The sequence below is a fragment of the Brassica rapa genome, chromosome A08 (genome assembly GCF_000309985.2).
Source record: "Brassica rapa cultivar Chiifu-401-42 chromosome A08, CAAS_Brap_v3.01, whole genome shotgun sequence".
Lineage (NCBI taxonomy): Eukaryota > Viridiplantae > Streptophyta > Magnoliopsida > Brassicales > Brassicaceae > Brassica > Brassica rapa.
In genome coordinates this window covers 6,687,803-6,709,840 of record NC_024802.2, presented here as the reverse complement: position 1 = coordinate 6,709,840, position 22,038 = coordinate 6,687,803, and the positions used below count along the sequence as shown (strand labels likewise).

At 42.1% G+C, this 22,038-nt stretch overlaps 1 protein-coding gene across 1 annotated transcript; it reads left to right on the top strand.

The window, feature by feature from the left end:
• The first annotated feature begins 4,181 nt into the window (after nt 1–4,181).
• On the top strand, nt 4,182–21,825 carry LOC117127419. The gene is made up of 2 exons (XM_033277752.1): nt 4,182–6,418; nt 16,121–21,825. The coding sequence occupies exon 2, from the start codon at nt 20,722–20,724 to the stop codon at nt 21,769–21,771; it is 1,050 nt and encodes a 349-aa protein (XP_033133643.1). The 5' UTR covers nt 4,182–6,418; nt 16,121–20,721; the 3' UTR covers nt 21,772–21,825.
• Nucleotides 21,826–22,038: the final 213 nt, after the last annotated feature.

Sequence of the window (22,038 nt, the reverse complement as noted above, 5' to 3'; positions counted from 1 at the left end):
GGTCCCGGCCTAATGCCAAATCGAGTCAACTAAACACAAATCCACAATACCGTTTACAAAAGGCATGAAAATCTACACCGGCGGTCCTAACATCCAGCACGAAGCTATCCGATCATCCTTACCTAAAGTAACCTGCAAAAAGGACAACAGAGTTGGATGAGTAACCTAATGTTACTCAGTGAGCTGGCGGCCTCTACCCGCAACCTAGACTCTACCCAGACAACCCAAAATAACAATCAATCTAGCCCTAGCATGCAATAAAAGCTAAGGCTAAGCAAACCGTTACTAAGTTAGACTTGGCCTCCTGCCATTATCTAGCTTCAAGTAACGGGAACCTGCATTAAAACAAGTCAACAAACAATCCCTAGTTAACCATATATACGCCTGAGTTCAATACTCATGTAGTGTTAGACACTTAGACTATGCAAGTATCATTAATCGATCGACCAACAATCAAACAAGAACATGATCGGCCAACCAATGATACCGCATAGCTTTAATATCCACCACCCTTCACAAGCAATCACTCAAACACATACAGGCCAACGTCAGGCCTACACTAATGAAATACACATCAAGCCTAATCCGGTACCTAAACCAGACTTAGGACTTAACGTCAGAACCTGCAAGCAAATCAATCAACCACAAACACAATCACAATAATAAGACTATGAGTAACTACGACTCGATCTAACTTGTAACACCGTATATCGGTGCTACACTAACTCGAGGGTTCCATAACCCTCTACGACACTCTAACACAACACTCTAACCTGGGCCCTGGTGACTTCGTGTTCCTCCTCTCTATCGACAATATCCTATCTCCCTACCACAAAGGCCAGAAGAAGGAACTTTCAACCGACCGCGGCCCACAGTCATTCGGGTCACCGCGCGAAAGCCCACAGTCCTTCGGGTCACTGCCACATTACACCGTCGTGTAATACTCAGCCATAGTACATGACACCGTTCGTCTGAGTCTTCCCGATCCAGCGAATAAGGGGTTTCCTTGAACCCGCTGGGTACGAGGCCGACGAAACACTAATCACCCCTACACAAGCCTAGTATGGGCGGGTTTCGCACATACTGTCGGCACACTCACAACAAAACAAACTCAATCTAGAACCTAACCTAAAGCCAAAGTTCCAGATCCTAACTAGACACTCGACTCTACAACACAAACCAATAGTACCAGTAGTCCGGCCTATATGGTCTAAGACAATTAGTACTAACTACTAAACAATAATATGAATACTAAACAACACAATCAAACCGTTACCCAGATAGTCCAGCCTCCCGCTGAGAAACTATCTTTAAAGATAACGGGAACCTGCACTCAATAATATCAACACGCAATAATAGAAAACATGATGCATCCTAGCCCTAGTCCTAGTCAGGTTATTAACTCAGTCTTAATTCCATTCATCTCAGCTTAGCCCGTGCTAAACTGAGTCCGGTTCCATAAATAAAATAACCCTAAGGACTCTACCATTCAATAACTTGATCATTCTACTCTATATGCGACTCGATCTACCCTAAATTCCAAGTGGAATTCAAACAAAACAACTCACAAAACTACCCTAAATTCCAAGTGGAATTCAAACAAACCAACTCACAGTGTTCTAGGCGAGAAGCTGCTGGTTGATCGAAGAGGACTTGGCCAAAACCCAAGGGACACCTTGACTGGACTGGACTGGACTGATCTTGACTTGGAAATAACCTCGGCTTCATCATGAAGAAACTGACACGTCTGGACCGACTGATCTGAACAGAACCTTCTTTAGCTCCTCGACAGTTCTTCGGACTTTCCCCCGGAGCATCGAGCAGAACTTCGACTGATCTGAATCCGTGGAACTGAACTAATCTTGGACAGCACCTCCACTTGATTGTAGGAGAATATGACTGGCTTGGACGGATTGAATTGGACAGAGCTTCCGAGTCACAATCGTAAATAATCGACGATTGGACGGAACTGGCCTTCTCAGTCTTCAGAATCGATCAAACTATAGATCGAACACTTTCTTTCTCTCTCTCTTTCTCTCTGGCCACGTTGACTTGATTCCCATCTGAGATGATCTTCATTTGATTGGCCTTCAGTTGGACAGAACCTTCCCTAGGCGCTGACTCGAAATCAATAGAGAACTGATCTCGAAAACTCTCTAAAACTCTCGAAATAGCTCGGAATCACTTGCTTTCTTTTTCTACTTTTCTCTCATGTTTTGAAATGGGTTTGGACAGGTCTGGATGTGAAGAAATGAGCTGGGGTCGTGGGGTATTTATAGGAGACACCAGCCAATCAGCTTCAGGTTGGTGGCAGCCCGTGTGTCGCTCCGCATGGCTCCGGACGCATGCACGGCGACACCTCGTGCTCCACATGGCTGGCTGCATGTCCAGGACACATGCAGGACGCCACCACTCCTCCCAGATGTCAGGCTGCATGACTGGAGCTCATGCAAGGCGCCACACATCCTCACACATGTCGATCAGCATGCTTCGGTTGCATGCGTCGCGACATCTCGTGCTTGGCCGATCCACCTCGTGCTCCACATGGCTGGCTGCATGTCCAGGACACATGCAGGACGCCACCACTCCTCCCAGATGTCAGGCTGCATGACTGGAGCTCATGCAAGACCAGCACACACATGTCGATCAGCATGCTTCGGTTGCATGTGCGGAGACACCTCGTGCTTGGCCGTTCCACCTCGTGCTTCTATGTGTCAAGCTGCATGTTCAGCTTTCATGCACGTCTACACCTCCTCCTTGTGTTGACACTCAGCTGCTGATGTGATAGACAGAACGTCCTGGCCATATGCATAGGGACACCTCGAGCTTCCCGGTTGATTTGTGCGATTTCGGTCTTTCTGGTGAATTTTCGTCCCGCGATCAATCCCGAATATTTTTCCGCTCCCGTTCTGATTCTCTAAATATTTTTAATAAACTCCAGATGAATACTGAGATCCTCTAAAAATATTTCCCGAGCCTCCGGCTTCTTCCAATAATTTCGAAAAACCGAAATTAGGGTTTTTGACCAACTTCGGGTTTTCCTGTCGTGCTTCAATCCCATCGTGCTTGCTTCCCGTCGTGCTTGCTTCCCGTCCTGCTTAATTCCCGTCCTGCTTCCGACTTATAATGTCTTCAGAATGATATTTTACTGATACGAAGATATTCCGAGAAAACTTCGCGATGAAGAAACGTCAATCTTCCAAAACGTCGAGCTTCTAAACCGTCGTGCTTCAAAAATGTAATTCTTCCAAAACTGCCGTATGATCAATCTAAGACATTTCTAACAATGGTAGAGCAGCTTATCTCAACTCATGCTTCACTCACGATCCATTCTTCGACCTTCTCGTACTTCAAATTTCCCGATCGATCTGTATTGCCTGCGACTCAACCACAAAGATACTCGACCATTCTCTCTCTCTTTTCTTTTTTTTTTCTTTTTTTTTTTAACGGGTTTCTACACTTTCCCTCTGCCGCACATCGATAATCTTGTCGATGCTTCGATCAGCATGCTTCGGTTGCATGTGCGGAGACACCTCGTGCTTGACTGTTCCACCTCGTGCTTCTATGTGTCAAGCTGCATGTTCAGCTTCCATGCACGTCTACACCTCCTCCTTGTGTTGACACTCAGCTGCTGATGTGATAGACAGAACGTCCTGGCCATATGCATAGGGACACCTCGAGCTTCCCGGTTGATTTGTGCGATTTCGGTCTTTCTGGTGAATTTTCGTCCCGCGATCAATCCCGAATATTTTTCCGCTCCCGTTCTGATTCTCTAAATATTTTTAATAAACTCCAGATGAATACTGAGATCCTCTAAAAATATTTCCCGAGCCTCCGGCTTCTTCCAATAATTTCGAAAAACCGAAATTAGGGTTTTTGACCAACTTCGGGTTTTCCTGTCGTGCTTCAATCCCATCGTGCTTGCTTCCCGTCGTGCTTGCTTCCCGTCCTGCTTCCGACTTATAATGTCTTCAGAATAATATTTTACTGATACGAAGATATTCCGAGAAAACTTCGCGATGAAGAAACGTCAATCTTCCAAAACGTCGAGCTTCTAAACCGTCGTGCTTTAAAAATGTAATTCTTCCAAAACTGCCGTATGATCAATCTAAGACATTTCTAACAATGGTAGAGCAGCTTATCTCAACTCATGCTTCACTCACGATCCATTCTTCGACCTTCTCGTACTTCAAATTTCCCGATCGATCTGTATTGCCCGCGACTCAACCACAAAGATACTCGACCATTCTCTCTCTCTTTTCTTTTTTTTTTTTTTTTTTTTTTTTTTTTAACGGGTTTCTACACTTTCCCTCTGCCGCACATCGATAATCTTGTCGATGCCACGGCTGGACACCAGCTAATGTGCTTCATGGACGCTTTCTCCGGCTACAACCAAATACTCATGCAACCCGAAGATCAAGAGAAAACCTCTTTCATGACGTCTCAGGTGATCTACTTCTACAAGGTCATGCCCGTCGGCCTGGAGAACGCCAGATCGACATATCAGAGGTTGGTGAACATGATGTTCGCGGACCAAATAGGAGAAACTATGGAAGTCTACATTGACGACATGCTGGTGAAATTCCTAGAGGCGGAGGACCACATCTCGCACCTGTAACAGGCCTTTTCTACCCTCCGTAAATACAATATTAAGCTCAACCCAGCTAAATGCTCCTTCGGCGTCAGCTCTGGAAAATTCTTAGGGTACATTGTGACCCACCAGGGCATCGAGGCTAATCCAGACCAGATCAGAGCTATCCATTCAATTCCTTCTCCGAGGAGTAAAAGAAGTCCATAAGCTAACTGGCATAATGGCGGCTATAAGCAGATTCATCACCAGGCTCTCTGATAAGTCTCACTCCTTCTTCAAACCCTCAAGAAGCCAAAGGATTTCGAATGGACCGAGAAGTGCGAATCGGCTCTCCATGAATTCAAGGATTATCTTCCTACTCCCCCTCTCTTATCTAAACCCTTGCTTGGCGAAGTCTTACTACTATACCTCGCTGTCTCAGAACATGCAGTTAGCACCGTCTTGGTTAGAGAAGAGGAAACCAAGAAACTACCAATATACTACGTGAGCAAAGCCCACCTAGACGCAGAAACCCGCTACAGTCACCTGGAGAAGTTGGCCCTGGCCCTAATGGTCGCTGCTCGTAAATTACAGCCTTACTTTCAGGCTCATCCGGTGGTGGTCGTCACTTCCTTCCTTATAAAGCTGGTCCTACATAAGCATGAGGTCTCCGGACGATTGGTAAAGTGGGCAGTAGAGCTGGGAGAATACGACATAATCTTCCGACCCGCTACGGCAATTAAGTCCCAGGCCTTAGCAGACTTTGTGGCCGAATTCTCTCCGGCTTTACTCCCGACCCGGAGAAGGCCGCTAGGTATTGCCTCTGTCAGGGGAAGCTATACCGCAGGTCGTTCTCTGGCCCATATCTGAGATGCGTTACACCCGGTGAAGCGACCAAGATCCTAGTGGAATCACACGAGGGAGATTGCGGGTCTCATTCCAGCGGCAGGAGCCTAGTTCTGAGAGCCAAAAGAGCAGGTTATTACTGGCCCACGATGGCCGACGACGCTAACCAAAAAGCTGAACATTGTGACAGATGCCAAAGGCATGCGCCTGTCTCCAGACTGGCTCCGTCAAATCCATAAGTTCGCCCTGGCCATTCAGGAAATAGGGCATGGATATAGTAGGGAAGTTCCCCATGTCGCCGGGGCAAAAGGTCTTCCTCCTGATAGTGACATACTACTTTTCAAAATGGATCGAGGCAGAAGCACTCAGCAGAATAACCGATCTCCATATCAGAAAGTTCATATGGACAAACATAATCACACGGTTCGGGGTTCCAGAAGAAATTGTCGCTGACAACAGCCCCCAGTTTATGAGCCACAATTTCAAGGAGTTCTGCAAAGACTGGGGTATCAGACTCTCCTTCGCTACGCCACGACACCCCTAGTCTAACAGGCAAGCAGAGTCTACAAATAAAACAGTGGTAAACATGCTGAAAAAGCGCTTGGAGGGTTCCAAGGGAAACTGGGCAGAGGAGCTGCACGGACTCCTCTGGGCCTATCGGACCACCCACAAGACAGAAACCCAGGAAACCCCCTACGCGCTGGTATACGGAGCAGAGGCTATAATCCCCACCGAAATGCACGTAAAGACCACAGTCTTGGGGACTACCTCTCAGGAAGAAAACCACGAGCTAATACCGCTAGGTCTCGATCAACTCGACAAAAAGAGAGAAACTGCCAGTCTGAGAAATTGGTCCTACCAGCAAGAAGTAGCCAAGACCTACAACAAGAAGGTCAGAACCAGAACCTTCCAGCAAGGCGACTGGGTCCTGCGACGAACAGAGAAAACAACTGGGAAACTCACCCCCGGATGGGAAGGACCCTACAAGATAATAGAGGTACGGTGTAATAATCCTCACAAGTATATATAATTTTTATCGAGAAAAATCCCGCTCGACCAGTTTGGAGTTGGTTCGACCAGAATTAAAAATAAAAATCGACCCGGTGAATTATTCTTGATCGGACTGTCTCAAGGCCAAAGTACCTACTCTTAATAGTTCTGACCAAGTGTTAATTATTATGGTCGAGTTTTATCTATAAGCTGGATGAGAACCAATGGACGGGAAACATTTTATCCAAAACTGGTCTTGAATACTTCCAGCTGCTTGCGAGTCATGTGCATGTCATGTGCTGCCTGGGTGCTTGCTTCCTTCCTGACCTGTACATGTGACTTGCACCTTCCAGCTTTCTTGCTACATTAAAGTCATGTGAGTTGCACACCTGCTTGAAGTTTCTTCATGAAGAGGAAATGACATTACTTGATGGGAAGGAAAGTGTGATTCAGCTCACCACATGTCTCATACTGATCTGAAACTTTTGTCCTTTCTTGCTGACTCTTCTCCTGCTATTTCCCCTGTCATTTATTACCTTTTCCTCTTCCTGGTCGAGCTCATTCATCTCAGAAACAAGAAAGAAAAATTCAGAGAGAAAGAGAGAAAGAAAGAGAGAAAAATCTGTGAGGAAAATACATGAAAAATTCAGAAAAAAATAAGAGAAGAGAAGTGAGCTTGGACGACCCTTTCTCACCCTCTTCTGACTTTAATCAGTGAGTATTGGTGTGGTTAAGAGCTGAATATTTGGTGTCCTGAAGTTCAGAATCACCCATGTTCTTCAGCCTTTGGTTTTGATCGGTAAGATGTATTTTGATCAGTTTTCAGTGAGAAGTTCTGTTGGTTTGGAAACACTTGAGGCTTTGTCTGAATGAATCCGACCTTGGCTTGATATGGCACTGATCAGGTTAGGAGTGGCTTCAACGATAAGTTGTGTACCATCTGAATTCAGAAGATTGTTGTTTTGAATCGGTAAGAGCTTATGGGTTTGATGAGATCAGTTTTTGTTAAGCTTCAGTCTCCTGTTTCAGTTCTGTTTGATGATAACCAAGTGCTGTGTCTTGATAAACCTATCAGGAACAGTTGTCTGAATTCATATAAGGTTCACTCTTGGTTGGTGTATGATTGAATTTGTATCATAGAACCAGTAGCTGAACTTATGTGAATTGTCTGAATTAAACCGAACTGATTTGATCTTGTCTTCAACTGATCTGAGCCGAGCTGTCTACGGTCTGAACTTGTCATGAACAGATATAGTCTGAGTTTAACTGAATTTTTAGGACCAGACCTGAACTTGTCTTGTACCAAACTGATATGAGAGAACTGAACTGAAATGTTATGAACTGAGTTGAGTTTCTTCTTGAACCAGACTAGTGAAACTTATGTTCCAACTGTATGTTTTGAATTCAGATGGCCAAGGAGAGTATTCGGATCAGCCGGATCCTTGTGATGGTTCTGAACCGAGAGTGATCCAGAAGTGAAGTGTGATTAGCTTGAGCTCGAGTCTAGTCTTCCTTAGCCAATCTCATGGATTTAAAGGTGAGTCTAGATAGATGATGAATGAATTATGAATGATTATGCATGATTGCATATTGAATATGGTTGATTAATTAAGAATTAATCATGAATTAATTAAGGGATAATCATTGATTAATTAAGGATTAATCATGGATTAATTAAGGAGTAATTATGGTTGATTGATTAAGTATTATTCGTTGATCTATATTTATATATGAAGTATTTATCTAGTTTAAATACTTAAGAATTAATAAGAATAATTCTTTGAGGTTATCCCGAGCCTTAGTACTTGTTCTCAAGTACTAATCTATATTATTCTATGAATAAGTGTGAATCATGTGAAGTCTTATTGTATACTCACTCTCCCGAAAGTCCCGCATTGCCGTGAATTGGTCCTGCGATATGGATCAAGGTCATGAAGACACGATGATGGGGTCGCACCCTGGAGGCCGTGTAACTGCATGCAGCGTTGGATGTTCTATCTTGGAATATCTGATGGAGATGATGGTTATTTTTATTCCCCGTTAGGCTCGGTTAGCCTTGGTGGTTTTCCGGGTTTAGCATATATATATATATTAAGAGTATGAGTGATTGGCGGGTATCGTGGAGGTGATGTTTAAGATAGATTCACATGGATGGATTGAGAGGCCTTATAATTATATTAATTATGGAATATAATTCCACTGCATTCAAATGGTGTCGATTGCTCGGGATACTATTGATAAGTGTTTGGGTGTGGGACTAGGCTCACTGAGTAAACTAGTTACTCATGACTCATTTGTGATGCAGGTAACCAGTAGACGGGAGACCTTACTCTAGGACGGGAAGGAACATCATTAACCAGCGGTAGTTTTATTATCCTTGCAAAGGCGTTTTGATATACTTTATGTATAAGGTTTGTTGACCGAAAACCTCGAGGTTAATCTATAAGATTTTGTAAGATTCTTTTAAATGAATAAGTATATAGTGTATAAAGAATGTTTTTAAAGTATGGGTTCCAAATGATATTAGTCCTTGTCCGGACGAACCAACTATTGGGTATTACTCTTAAGGTTGTAAAGCCTCGGGTTGTACCTAATAGGATATGTGTACTTAGGCGGTTGGCCTAAGGTACCTGGATTTATTTCGGGAACTTCGGGTTAGTCGTTTATGTACACATTGTGGCTTCTCGGTTTGGTTTCAGTTATGAGTGATCGGCTGTGCATGTTCTTGTTTGATTGTTGCACGGCTGGTCGAGTCAACTTATACTTAGACCAGATCGGGGGTGTCACAAAGGTGGTATCAGAGCATGGTTATACGATGCTAGAATGGGACTTGTTTCAAATGTTTTTCGAGTCAAAATGAGTCGCAAGAATAACTAGGATATGCTGGCTTGTTCCTTTAGTTTAGGATAGATAGTCATGGGTAGTTACCTAGCCGTGATCTTTCAGAGCAGAAGCACCGAGACAAGATTGAACGGGTGGACTGTGCTGACCGGTGTTACTATCATTATGCTCGAGTTTGCTACCCTCATGGTCGGGTTCACTACCGTCCTGTTAGGAGTCAGTAACCTGATGTCTTCCTGCCGTTCTTTTGAGTTCTAGTGGAGGATACCAATTCTTTAGAGAGATATATGGGACAGAGTTGATACATCGAATACATCTACGGACCCTTGTGTTATCAATGTCAAGCTTATTCTGAGACGTACAAGCACCAGAGCCGTACAAGCCAAATTTTTATGTATTTGTTTCAAGCTTAGCATTGGACGAAGAGATGGTTTGATTGTATTACAAGATGATGGAAGCACCGGAAGCATTTTGTTTGCAATGAGACATCATGAAGCTTATGATGCAAAGAATAAGAAATTGGGACCATAAGATACCGAAGAAGGAATAAACTGTTCGAGGTATACTTTGGCTTGAGGCAGATTTGGGAGTCAACAAAATCAGAGCAGAATATTGACGTGGTCGTTGTTCAGAGAATTACAAGAAGGATTTGGCAGCAAGCTATTTGGAGATGAACGCTATGAGTTGTTGGTCAAGAGTCAAGAATTACTTCAAGGTGTTGAGATCGAGTTGGACAGATTTCAAGAGTTCAAGAAGTAGAATTTTCTACACAAGGTATGGGACCGATTGAAGATTAAGTTTACAGATTTGGTACAGTGAGATGTTTCCGCCAGGAGGTTAAGGTCGAGTTAATCATATACAACAATTTCAGCATCGAGATATGTGGTCGAGTGAATTTCATTCATCGACTATGGTTTGGAGAACAAGCCAAAGATCATATGGAAAATCTTTGGGAACTTAGCCAAGAATTTTGGAGTAGATAAAAGACCATGGAGTTTCAAAGCTTCGAGGAGATGTTAGAGTATGACGTGAATGTTAAAGAAGCTATTATTTCTGAAGAAGTTAACCAAGTCATGCAGACCGTTTATTTTCCAACCGCTGCAGATAAAAGGTCAAATTCAAGAAGTGAGTTAAGTAAGTCGTTGGAGATGATTTTGGGTGTACATTTCTTCAGATCAAGATCGAGGACCTTGAGCCGTTATGGTTGTGACTAGCAAAGACAGAATGGTCGTGATTGTCAAAGTTTGGGAAATTCTGGAACGTTTGCATCATTCGCGCTTTGGTGGTTCTTGTGAAGAGTTAGGATTTTAGGTTACCCTTCCTCATGAAGTTACCCGATCTACGTTACCTATACCTAAGATAAGACTTGTTGAACTTGTTCGCTTTTCCTTACCGTTAGTCCACATCCAAGTGTTAGGCTATTTGGGTAGAGCCTACACTTTATAGTTGACTGGACCGTCAAAACCCCTGAAAGGTCCAATCACAGGTTTGCTTCTTATCCCATTGTGTGTTGTGTGCATTTTTAAAATTTTATGAATGATTGAAATTAAAAAAAATAATGTGAATTGTGATCAAGGTGTCGTAAGAGACCTTGCCTATGGATGGAATTTTCCGTCCATATTGTGTTCGATTTGGGAACCACACGTAGTTGTAGTTCCCGAGTATTGTCATAGTTGTAAGTAGGATTCACTTTAGTAAATTCAAGTACCCGTTCTTATTCTTGGAAGTACTGGCTACCAGTTAAAATTTATGGTATGCCTTCCCCATTCCTCAGTACTTCCGTTAGAGCGGTATGTTTCTATCTAGAGTGAGATTGGCTATCTAGTTACCGAGTTCAATTAGGATGTCGAGGAAATAAATATTACGAAGAAGACCCGTCACTGTTGGCCTACAATGTTACTCTACCAAGTGTTTGAGCATCATTCGTATCAGTCTTATGAGTTGAAGACCTTTTGAGAAAAGGTGAAGATGTGTATTCCATTATCTTGATCATTAGGAAAGGAGAAGATGACAAGGATCAGAATATAGTGAACAATCAGATAGCTAGAGAATTTAAAGTTATGCTTAAGGAATTGGAAGAGTTGTTGCTATCTAGAAGTAAGCTGTTCAATATTATTGTGGAACCTGGATTCGCTGCAATAGCCTAGGGATCTCACCAAGTGGTTTTCGCCGAGTTCTAATAGAAGTTAGAAGATTTGTTTGGAGAAACGTTTCCCTCGACCTTGATATTTTGTCGGGGAGTGCCCATGTTAGTGATAAAGAAAAAGGATGAGATTTTGTGGTTATGTTCAACTATAGCTGTCATGACTATTATCAAGTATAAACTTTCTAAAGTGGTTAAGATCAGGTGCAAGGTGAAAACGGTTTTCAAAGACGCTCGATGGATGCATCAAGTTTTAGTAAATGCTACTGCTGGGAAATTGGAAGTTGGATCCGATAGTCAGCAAGTTGGAACAAGGATTTGTTGGAGATTTAAAAAAGAGGTTGATGCTATTGAATAATGGTCGTGTCTAATCATTGTTATCAAGATTCGGAGTTCTTTGGATTGGCTGGTTACCATCAGAAGTATGTTCAAAATTTGGAACCCATCAACTAGTGAGCCGACTAGCTGAGAAAAGCGTTACCTTAGAATAAGGTAAAATGATTGTAGAAGTAATCAACCAGTTCGAGGAAGTCTCTATGTCTCTACACACATCTTAGCCTTGCATGAGCCTAATATGTCAGCCAGTTAGGTGAATGCTGCTGCAAGACGATTGTATAATCATTTATGCATCAGGGGAGCTAAATAGGCATACTGAAAATTATTCAATGCACGAGTACGCGTTGGCTATAGTTTTGTTTGCTTTTCAGAATTGGTTATCATTTTAGTATGGAGAAAGAATGCAAGTGTTCACTGATCAAAGAAAACATAAGAAACGCAAATGCAGTTTCTTATCCTTTGAGGAGAGGGAAAGTTGGTATCAATATTGAGAAGGAACTCAAAAAATCAAGAAGTAGAATCAAAATGATTGATTTGGCTGTTATACCAGGAGAGAGCACAGAGTCTCCAAGATCGCAAGTAGTAAACAAGATGCCTTACTCGTTTCTATCTGAGGAACACAGTTGAGAAATGAGAACTTAAGGAAAACATAGGAGGAGCTAAATGAAGATAATTTCAATGGATTATATGAGGAGTGTTATGTACACAAGGATAGTTAGAAAAGATGTGGGAGAAGGAACTCAAGATTTACCAGAAGATTAAACTAGATGAGTAGAAAAGAGATGCTAAGTGAACGCCGAAGAAGATTGATGAGTTAAGGAATAGATATGACCGTAAGGCATATGGGAATGCCAAGGTTGTTAAGATATAAGAGGATGTATCAATAGATAAAGTGTGAAGTCGTGGTACAAGATTACTCAGTTGGTGAATCAATCTTGGTATAGATGGACCTGTTGAATCCTCGGTTGATGGGCATAAGAAAGAAATCAGAAAGCAATAGAACCTGACTTGGTAATGGGAAACATAGGAGAGATTAAGTTGTTCAGAAGATTATGAAGAGGGTCTCAGATAGATCAGCAGTGTATAGAATACTGTAAGAGAAATCAATCTTGGAATGGGTGAGTGTGTGTATTTGAGAGTAGCACCCTTGGTCTGATTCATGTTAGCGTGATTGATTGTGCATGTTCTTGTTTGATTGTTGCACGGTTAATCACGTTAACATTCACCAGAGTCGAGATGTTACCTTCACATATGGCACATCACCTAATGTTCCACATTTCCATGTTGTTGTTATGAGGGAAAGCCAATTAGAAAAGTTTCAGAAGTGATAGTCTGCAGAGCTACTCGTGATTGTTAGAAAAGTATCCAGACCGCAGTTGACAAGAGTTGTGTACAGTAATTAATTTGTTTCCTCCTCAAACTGTTCGCTCATAAAAGAAATTATTGATTGTAAGAGTTGAGGAACCGAAAATCAGTTGTGTAAACATAGGCATATTAAGATAAAATCAGAGCTAATATCCATAACTCCTTTCAGAGACAGTGTTCAGTAAAGTGTGTACAGCTATGCTTTTAGAATTCGGGGACGAATTCTTTTGAGGAGGGAAGAATGTAATAATCCTCACAAGTATATATAATTTTTATCGAGAAAAATCCCGCTCGACCAGTTTGGAGTTGGTTCGACCAGAATTAAAAATAAAAATCGACCCGGTGAATTATTCTTGATCGGACTGTCTCAAGGCCAAAGTACCTACTCTTAATAGTTCTGACCAAGTGTTAATTATTATGGTCGAGTTTTATCTATAAGCTGGATGAGAACCAATGGACGGGAAACATTTTATCCAAAACTGGTCTTGAATACTTCCAGCTGCTTGCGAGTCATGTGCATGTCATGTGCTGCCTGGGTGCTTGCTTCCTTCCTGACCTGTACATGTGACTTGCACCTTCCAGCTTGCTTGCTACATTAAAGTCATGTGAGTTGCACACCTGCTTGAAGTTTATTCATGAAGAGGAAATGACATTACTTCATGGGAAGGAAAGTGTGATTCAGCTCACCACATGTCTCATACTGATCTGAAACTTTTGTCCTTTCTTGCTGACTCTTCTCCTGCTATTTCCCCTGTCATTTATTACCTTGTCCTCTTCCTGGTCGAGCTCATTCATCTCAGAAACAAGAAAGAAAAATTCAGAGAGAAAGAGAGAAAGAAAGAGAGAAAAATCTGTGAGGAAAATACATGAAAAATTCAGAAAAAAATAAGAGAAGAGAAGTGAGCTTGGACGACCCTTTCTCACCCTCTTCTGACTTTAGTCAGTGCGTATTGGTGTGGTTAAGAGCTGAATATTTGGTGTCCTGAAGTTCAGAATCACCCATGTTCTTCAGCCTTTGGTTTTGATCGGTAAGATGTATTTTGATCAGTTTTCAGTGAGAAGTTCTGTTGGTTTGGAAACACTTGAGGCTTTGTCTGAATGAATCCGACCTTGGCTTGATATGGCACTGATCAGGTTAGGAGTGGCTTCAACGATAAGTTGTGTACCATCTGAATTCAGAAGATTGTTGATTTGAATCGGTAAGAGCTTATGGGTTTGATGAGATCAGTTTTTGTTAAGCTTCAGTCTCCTGTTTCAGTTCTGTTTGATGATAACCAAGTGCTGTGTCTTGATAAACCTATCAGGAACAGTTGTCTGAATTCATATAAGGTTCACTCTTGGTTGGTGTATGATTGAATTTGTATCATAGAACCAGTAGCTGAACTTATGTGAATTGTCTGAATTAAACCGAACTGATTTGATCTTGTCTTCAACTGATCTGAGCCGAGCTGTCTACGGTCTGAACTTGTCATGAACAGATATAGTCTGAGTTTAACTGAATTTTTAGGACCAGACCTGAACTTGTCTTGTACCAAACTGATATGAGAGAACTGAATTGAAATGTAATGAACTGAGTTGAGTTTCTTCTTGAACCAGACTAGTGAAACTTATGTTCCAACTGTATGTTTTGAATTCAGATGGCCAAGGAGAGTATTCGGATCAGCCGGATCCTTGTGATGGTTCTGAACCGAGAGTGATCCAGAAGTGAAGTGTGATTAGCTTGAGCTCGAGTCTAGTCTTCCTTAGCCAATCTCATGGATATAAAGGTGAGTCTAGATAGATGATGAATGAATTATGAATGATTATGCATGATTGCATATTGAATATGGTTGATTAATTAAGAATTAATCATGAATTAATTAAGGGATAATCATTGATTAATTAAGGATTAATCATGGATTAATTAAGGAGTAATTATGGTTGATTGATTAAGTATTATTCCTTGATCTATATTTATATATGAAGTATTTATCTAGTTTAAATACTTAAGAATTAATAAGAATAATTCTTTGAGGTTATCCCGAGCCTTAGTACTTGTTCTCAAGTACTAATCTATATTATTCTATGAATAAGTGTGAATCATGTGAAGTCTTATTGTATACTCACTCTCCCGAAAGTCCCGCATTGCCGTGAATTGGTCCTGCGATATGGATCAAGGTCATGAAGACACGATGATGGGGTCGCACCCTGGAGGCCGTGTAACTGCATGCAGCGTTAGATGTTCTATCTTGGAATATCTGATGGAGATGATGGTTATATTTATTCCCCGTTAGGCTCGGTTAGCCTTGGTGGTTTTCCGGGTTTAGCATATATATATATATTAAGAGTATGAGTGATTGGCGGGTATCGTGGAGGTGATGTTTAAGATAGATTCACATGGATGGATTGAGAGGCCTTATAATTATATTAATTATGGAATATAATTCCACTGCATTCAAATGGTGTCGATTGCTCGGGATACTATTGATAAGTGTTTGGGTGTGGGACTAGGCTCACTGAGTAAACTAGTTACTCATGACTCATTTGTGATGCAGGTAACCAGTAGACGGGAGACCTTACTCTAGGACGGGAAGGAACATCATTAACCAGCGGTAGTTTTATTATCCTTGCAAAGGCGTTTTGATATACTTTATGTATAAGGTTTGTTGACCGAAAACCTCGAGGTTAATCTATAAGATTTTGTAAGATTCTTTTAAATGAATAAGTATATAGTGTATAAAGAATGTTTTTAAAGTATGGGTTCCAAATGATATTAGTCCTTGTCCGGACGAACCAACTATTGGGTATTACTCTTAAGGTTGTAAAGCCTCGGGTTGTACCTAATAGGATATGTGTACCTAGGCGGTTGGCCTAAGGTACCTGGATTTATTTCGGGAACTTTGGGTTAGTCGTTTATGTACACATTGTGGCTTCTCGGTTTGGTTTCAGTTATGAGTGATCGGCTGTGCATGTTCTTGTTTGATTGTTGCACGGCTGGTCGAGTCAACTTATACTTAGACCAGATCGGGGGTGTCACATACGGGGAGCAGGGGAGCAGGGGCATACAGGCTTCAAGACGCCAAAGGTAAAATACAACCCAATTGCTGGAATGCCCTACACCTTAAAGCTTATCATTTCTAACTAAGATCACTAGATCATATTCTCTATATCCATTATTTAAGCATTATGTTTTCCTATACCTATGTATGCTGAAACGTCCCCGGACCAAAAGCTAATATAATGAAATAGTTCCAACTATAAAAGAGTAGAAGGAATGCCATAATACTTAAAGGGGCAAACAAGCTGGATCAGGTCCAAGAGACCTTCGATCCTGGCCAACCCTTAATAACAAGTGGTACGACCACGAAAAAACAAAACAGGTATGAGACATAAGGTAGGAATGGGTCTGCGCAAACCTGAGTATGCCGTCAATACTACTTAAAACCCCTGTATAGCCTCAGGCATATCGGGGTCCCAAACAAAAATACCAAAACTGTGAAAGTACTTGTATTAAAACGCTACGTGCTAGAATAATACAGGAGACACGAGGTATAATTGTCATTGAGCAAGTGCAAAAGTCCGGGAGTACCACATAATACTCTACTTCTCCAAACGTGGAAAGTAGCAAAGTCTGGCACTTGGGGTTTCACCCACACCAGCACCCTCTAAGTCTGGCTGGAAAAAGCAGCACGAGAACTCGATAGTGACCAGCTTCTGAGTGGTAGAATGCGAAATCCAAACATGTACCGGTAGTCGCCTCACCTAGGATGGCAGAATATGGTCCCTTAAAATTAAAACTGAATACCCCCGGGTTATTAAGAACTTTTGGGTCCCCATGCAATCTCCGGGTCCTGAAAAAATTTCTTCATGGCCTAGAAAAGGTAAACCTCCAGGTTCTTATTAACCCCAGGCCCGACTACGATCACAGGATCCAAAGAAAAAATCCTCCGGGTCCTCAAGAGACCTTCGGGCTAAGTTCTCAATTCCAAACTTACGGGAAAAAAAGAAATAGGGTTTGCAGGAAAAGAAATTCATTACAAAAGAGCATCGTTCCAAAGAAGAAATCAAGAAAGGCAACAAGAAGCCATTTTAAAAAAAAACAGACTCGACAAAAAGCAACAAACATCTTGAAAGGTGGGCTGGATGAGACTTGAGACTCTGCAGCGGACCTCGAACCTATTTGAGGGCACCCTCCAAAGTGATGATCCGATCCTTTAGAACCAAGCAGATGTCGACGATATTCTTCTTCAGGATCCCAGCATTCTGTCCTTCCTTCCAGCCATTCCTTCATAAGCTCCCATCTAGCTGATAGACCATATATTTTACCCATTTTTAATCATGGTCTATAAATGTTTTAAAGTGTTTTAAGATACAATTATTATGTTTTGGAATCTATTTAGAGTATTTACAGGTTCAGGGACGTTTAGGAGAAATATGGTGATTTTGGAGTCTTTTGGAGCCTTTGGAGGTGCAGAGTTGCACAGATGCGTCAGATGTTTAGCTATGTATAGAGACCATCCGACCGTTAGATTGAGCCCATATTTTTACACAAAATAGAGCTTTTAGTTATCTTTCCAATGCCACCGGTCTCAGGTCAATAAGCATCATGTAGCAGAAGTTATGCCCGTTTTACTGAAGAGTGGTCAGTCTGCCTCGCGAGAGGAAGCTGCCGAGAAGAGGAAGCCACGTCGATCGATGCAGCACTCTGCACGTCGATCGATGGAGATCCCAGATCGTGGGCCTTGTATATTTTATGACTGCGTGAAGCCCAGAAATAACCACAAATTACCAGAATGCCCTTGGATGACCAGAAACCCTATTTATGTTATTTCTAAGCCATTGTTGGCGGGGACGCTTTTTACAGGCTTTCTGTTTCATTGTTTCTCTGAGAGGAGAGAATGGAGGAACTCCTATCAGAGTCCTCCTGGAACTCCTTTGGTTTTATTTATCTATTTCATTTCAGTTTTATATCTGTTCATCTATGATTTCTGTTTTCATGTCTGAGTAGATCCACCTGTTAGATCTAGGGTTCATATAGGTTTGTGGGATTAGCCCCAAATTATAGATCTGCCTTGTTGTGATATTCATGATAGATCTATACTTATTGCTTGTTCTAGAGTAATTAACTAGAATATTGATCATAGGATTGCATACACAAGCATCCTTGTTATCCCATCCTGACATCTATCTATCATATTAGGATTGTTAGAGAGGGCTAACCGCCAATTTAGCATCCTAATAGGGCAAATTATCTCGCGCATAGGCCTGGCTAGAACCCGTCGATCGATGTCCTCAACTGACTATCGGTCGACGTAGGTAAAGGTGTATCGGTTGATGTCCCAATAGGGCCATCGGTCGACACTCTTTCGTGATCAAGATACTAACCATTGAGACACGAGATCTAGCGAGTTAACCAGTGAAACATGCGACATCTGATCACTGAGTTAAGCGGTTGAGCTCTAACATATCATGCATGAAACAAATAGGTACCTATAGGAATTATAATCTCCAACACCTGAATAGAAACCCTAGATCTAGCAACCATCCTTCCATCGAACAACCCTTGCCAAGCTGAACAATTGACTTGTTCAACTTGTTTACTGCTTTGTTTATTTAATTGCTATTTTACTGCTTTATAATCTATTAGCCTAGTTTATTATAAATTATTTAGATCTAATCGGTTCTCTAGCTCCTTGTGGATTCGATCTCTAAGTACTATAACTCGACCTCTTTTGATGAGAGTAACACTCTTTAGGGTAATTTGAGTGATATCACTAGCCGAAGCTCTCACCTGCCCAATCAATAAGTCACGCTGAGCTGCCATGTCTCGCACCCGGTTACGAAGAAGAAACAACTCAGTAAGAAGCCTCTGTCAATCGCGGTCGGGAGTGGCCTAGTCCTAGCAGCTGGCGGTGTTACCCTAGTCAAACGAGGTGGGGGAGCATAGAAAGGGCGTCTTCTTCGCACTCCATCCTGCTGATAATCGTCATAGAGGACAGAAACAGGGAGTCTCGCAATATTCCCTGGGGAGTAAAAATGAAGAAATTAGACCCTACCAAGACAGGATTCTACTACAGAAAGGACCAAGATGCAGAGATTTACCCCAAAGACGACTGTGACGCAGGACCGCCTTGCTCATCAGGAAGTGCCCTAAACGGAAACGTCGAGGAATCGCCAACATCATTTTCGCCACGGCTTCCCCAAGAAAGGATACCTGACGAGACACATCTGAAAGCAAAATCAGTTGTCAGTAGACCAATAACTAAAGAAGGAAAAAGTGCCAGGAGCAAGGCTTACCAACAATACGCCAAAATGTAGGATAATGGAAGGGTTCCTAGATCTTCATAAACACGTACCGACTGGTCCAGTTGTCCCCAAAAGGGTAACTACCCCAGGTACCTCTTAAAGTTTCTTCAACCAAGGGAGCGCCGTCACGAGGCAGGAGGTGGTAGAACCCAGGCATGATCGTCAGAGGGGCGAAGTAGTAGGAGTATAGAACTTTGTGTATCCCGGTATCAAGGCCATAAAGCTCCCCGAGTACTTGGATCGACATTAAAGTCTTCCAGGATGAAGGAGTAAGTGTGGGAACCGAAATTCGCACTGTCAATTTCTATCTAAATTAGGAAATTAGGAAAATCCTAATTTCCCAGAGGTCCCGGAGATCTGTTAATACCACACGCTAAGCAATCAGAACACGATATATTAACGACAAAGTATAAAAATCGTGAGAAGAGAGCAAAGTAGATCTTATTCTGAATCTGTCTTTGAGCGTTACAGCAAGGTATAAGCCTGGGGTCGAGAGCTGTCGGCGAGATTTCTAGTTCTAGCAACCCTAAGACGACTAAACCTAATTGAGTCGCAGCTCGAAATAACTAAACGAAAATATACCTAAATTGCTCTAAGTGCTAAGTTTGCTCTGAAAAAGTTCTCTCTCTATGCCTCTCGCCTAGGACTCCTTATATACTCGCTCCAAAGTCAGTTTACGCTTTTACTCTTCTGCCCTTAAGCCATCATAGCAAAAAATGGAGATATTCCATTTTTTCCGATCTTCGTAATTATCATCAAAATTGCGTATTTATCCGCGGAAACTTGACATTTATCTTCGATCCGTAAGTCTAAGAGGGAAGTATCGATCGACACCCTCCAAGGAGCATCGATCGACAGCATACACCATCAATTGATCGACACCATTCATCCGACGTCGATCGACAAACGACAAGTAGCAGTGATCGACAGAGCCAACAAATCGTCAAACAACACTGTTCACCGAGGTACTATTCGTCGAGGTACTGTTCATCCAGGTACTGTTCATCATAATACTATTCATTCTAGTACTGTTCATTGCGATACTATTCATCGCGACACTATTTACCTACCGTCGATCGACACTATTCAAATTCCGTCGATCGATACTATTCATGTCCCGTCGATCGATACTGTTCATCCAAACACTGTTCACCTGAACACTGTTCATCGCAATACTATTCATCCTTACACTATTTATCTACCGTCGATCGACACTGTTCATAACGTGTCAGTCGATATTATTCATATCCCGTCGATCGACACTATTCATGTCCCATCAATTGACACTTTTCATCCCGTGTCGGTCGACACTATTCATCTTTCGTCGATCGACACTGTTCATATTATGTCGCTCGACACTGTTCACCCGAACACTGTTCATCGCGATACTGTTCATCCGAACACTGTTCATCGTGACACTGTTCATCGAAACACTATTTATCGCGGCATTGTTCCTCCAATGACGAGCACCACTTACGGAGAGACAGAGAAGGTCGAAGCGCTCATACTTAAGATCGACAATAAAGGTATTTGGCGAGACGAAAAAGGTCGTCCTTGCAGCCGCACAGGACAATTGATTAATGCTGAGGGTAATGAAATCCCGGATGTAATTGCCGTTGCTGAGATGAATACCTTTGATCTGACAAGCCAATGGTATAATTGGGGAAGTGAGGATCTTTTCCGAGGTCTTCCTCATGAAAATCACATCGAAGAGCTTGAGGGTCTAGTTTCAAGGCGTAAGCAGAAACAAATATCTGAAGACCTCATACTCTGCAAGATTTTCCCTTATACTATCTCTGGAGATGCTTTTAGCTGGTTCAGTAAGCTGCAGCCAAGATCTCTAACCTGCTGGGAAGACATCAAAGGCGCCTTCCTAGGTAAATATTTTAGCGAAGTTGTAGCAACTCGAAGTAAAAGGTTTGATTACATGGTGGACAAGATGATTGAAGATCACGAGAAAGGAATAATCACTAGTCTTAGTCAGATTAGTATTAGTCAGTTAATGGATTTTTCCTATAGCGAGCAAGATGAAGATTTTGAAATCCCGACCACTCATGTCAAGCAGCCAGACATTCAGGTTCACCATGCAGATGAGAGTAAGCAGAAGGACGAACTAAACAGAGAAAAGCTGGTCAACCATGATACAGTTGAGGATGATGAATATCATGTATCAGGAGAGCAGAGCAAAGTAGAAGAAGCTGATACAAAAGATCCGACTTCAGCATCGATCGACAGTAGTAACTCAGAATCGATCGATGTCCGCACTTCAGAAACGATCGATACAGATATTTGTCATCAATCGATACCTTCTACAATCCCTGATGCTACCATTGTGTATGTTAGGACTGAACGACTGAAGGCAATTAGAGACTATAACAGTCCTGAGGATGCCTAGGCTAAAAGGTCTGCATTGCGTCGTTCAGCACTTCAGAATACTGTCCTTGAGCTACACCCTGCATATATCTCTCTTGTGGGTATGCATTCTTTCCATGGTTTTCCTCATGAAGATCCCACTAGCCACATGGAGACATTTGTAGATCTGGCATCGACCATCAAATGCAATGGAGTCTCTGAAGACTACTATTTATGTAAATTATTCTCATACTCTCTTGCTGGAGAAGCAGCATATTGGTTCAGGAAGTTGCCACTAGGATCTCTCACT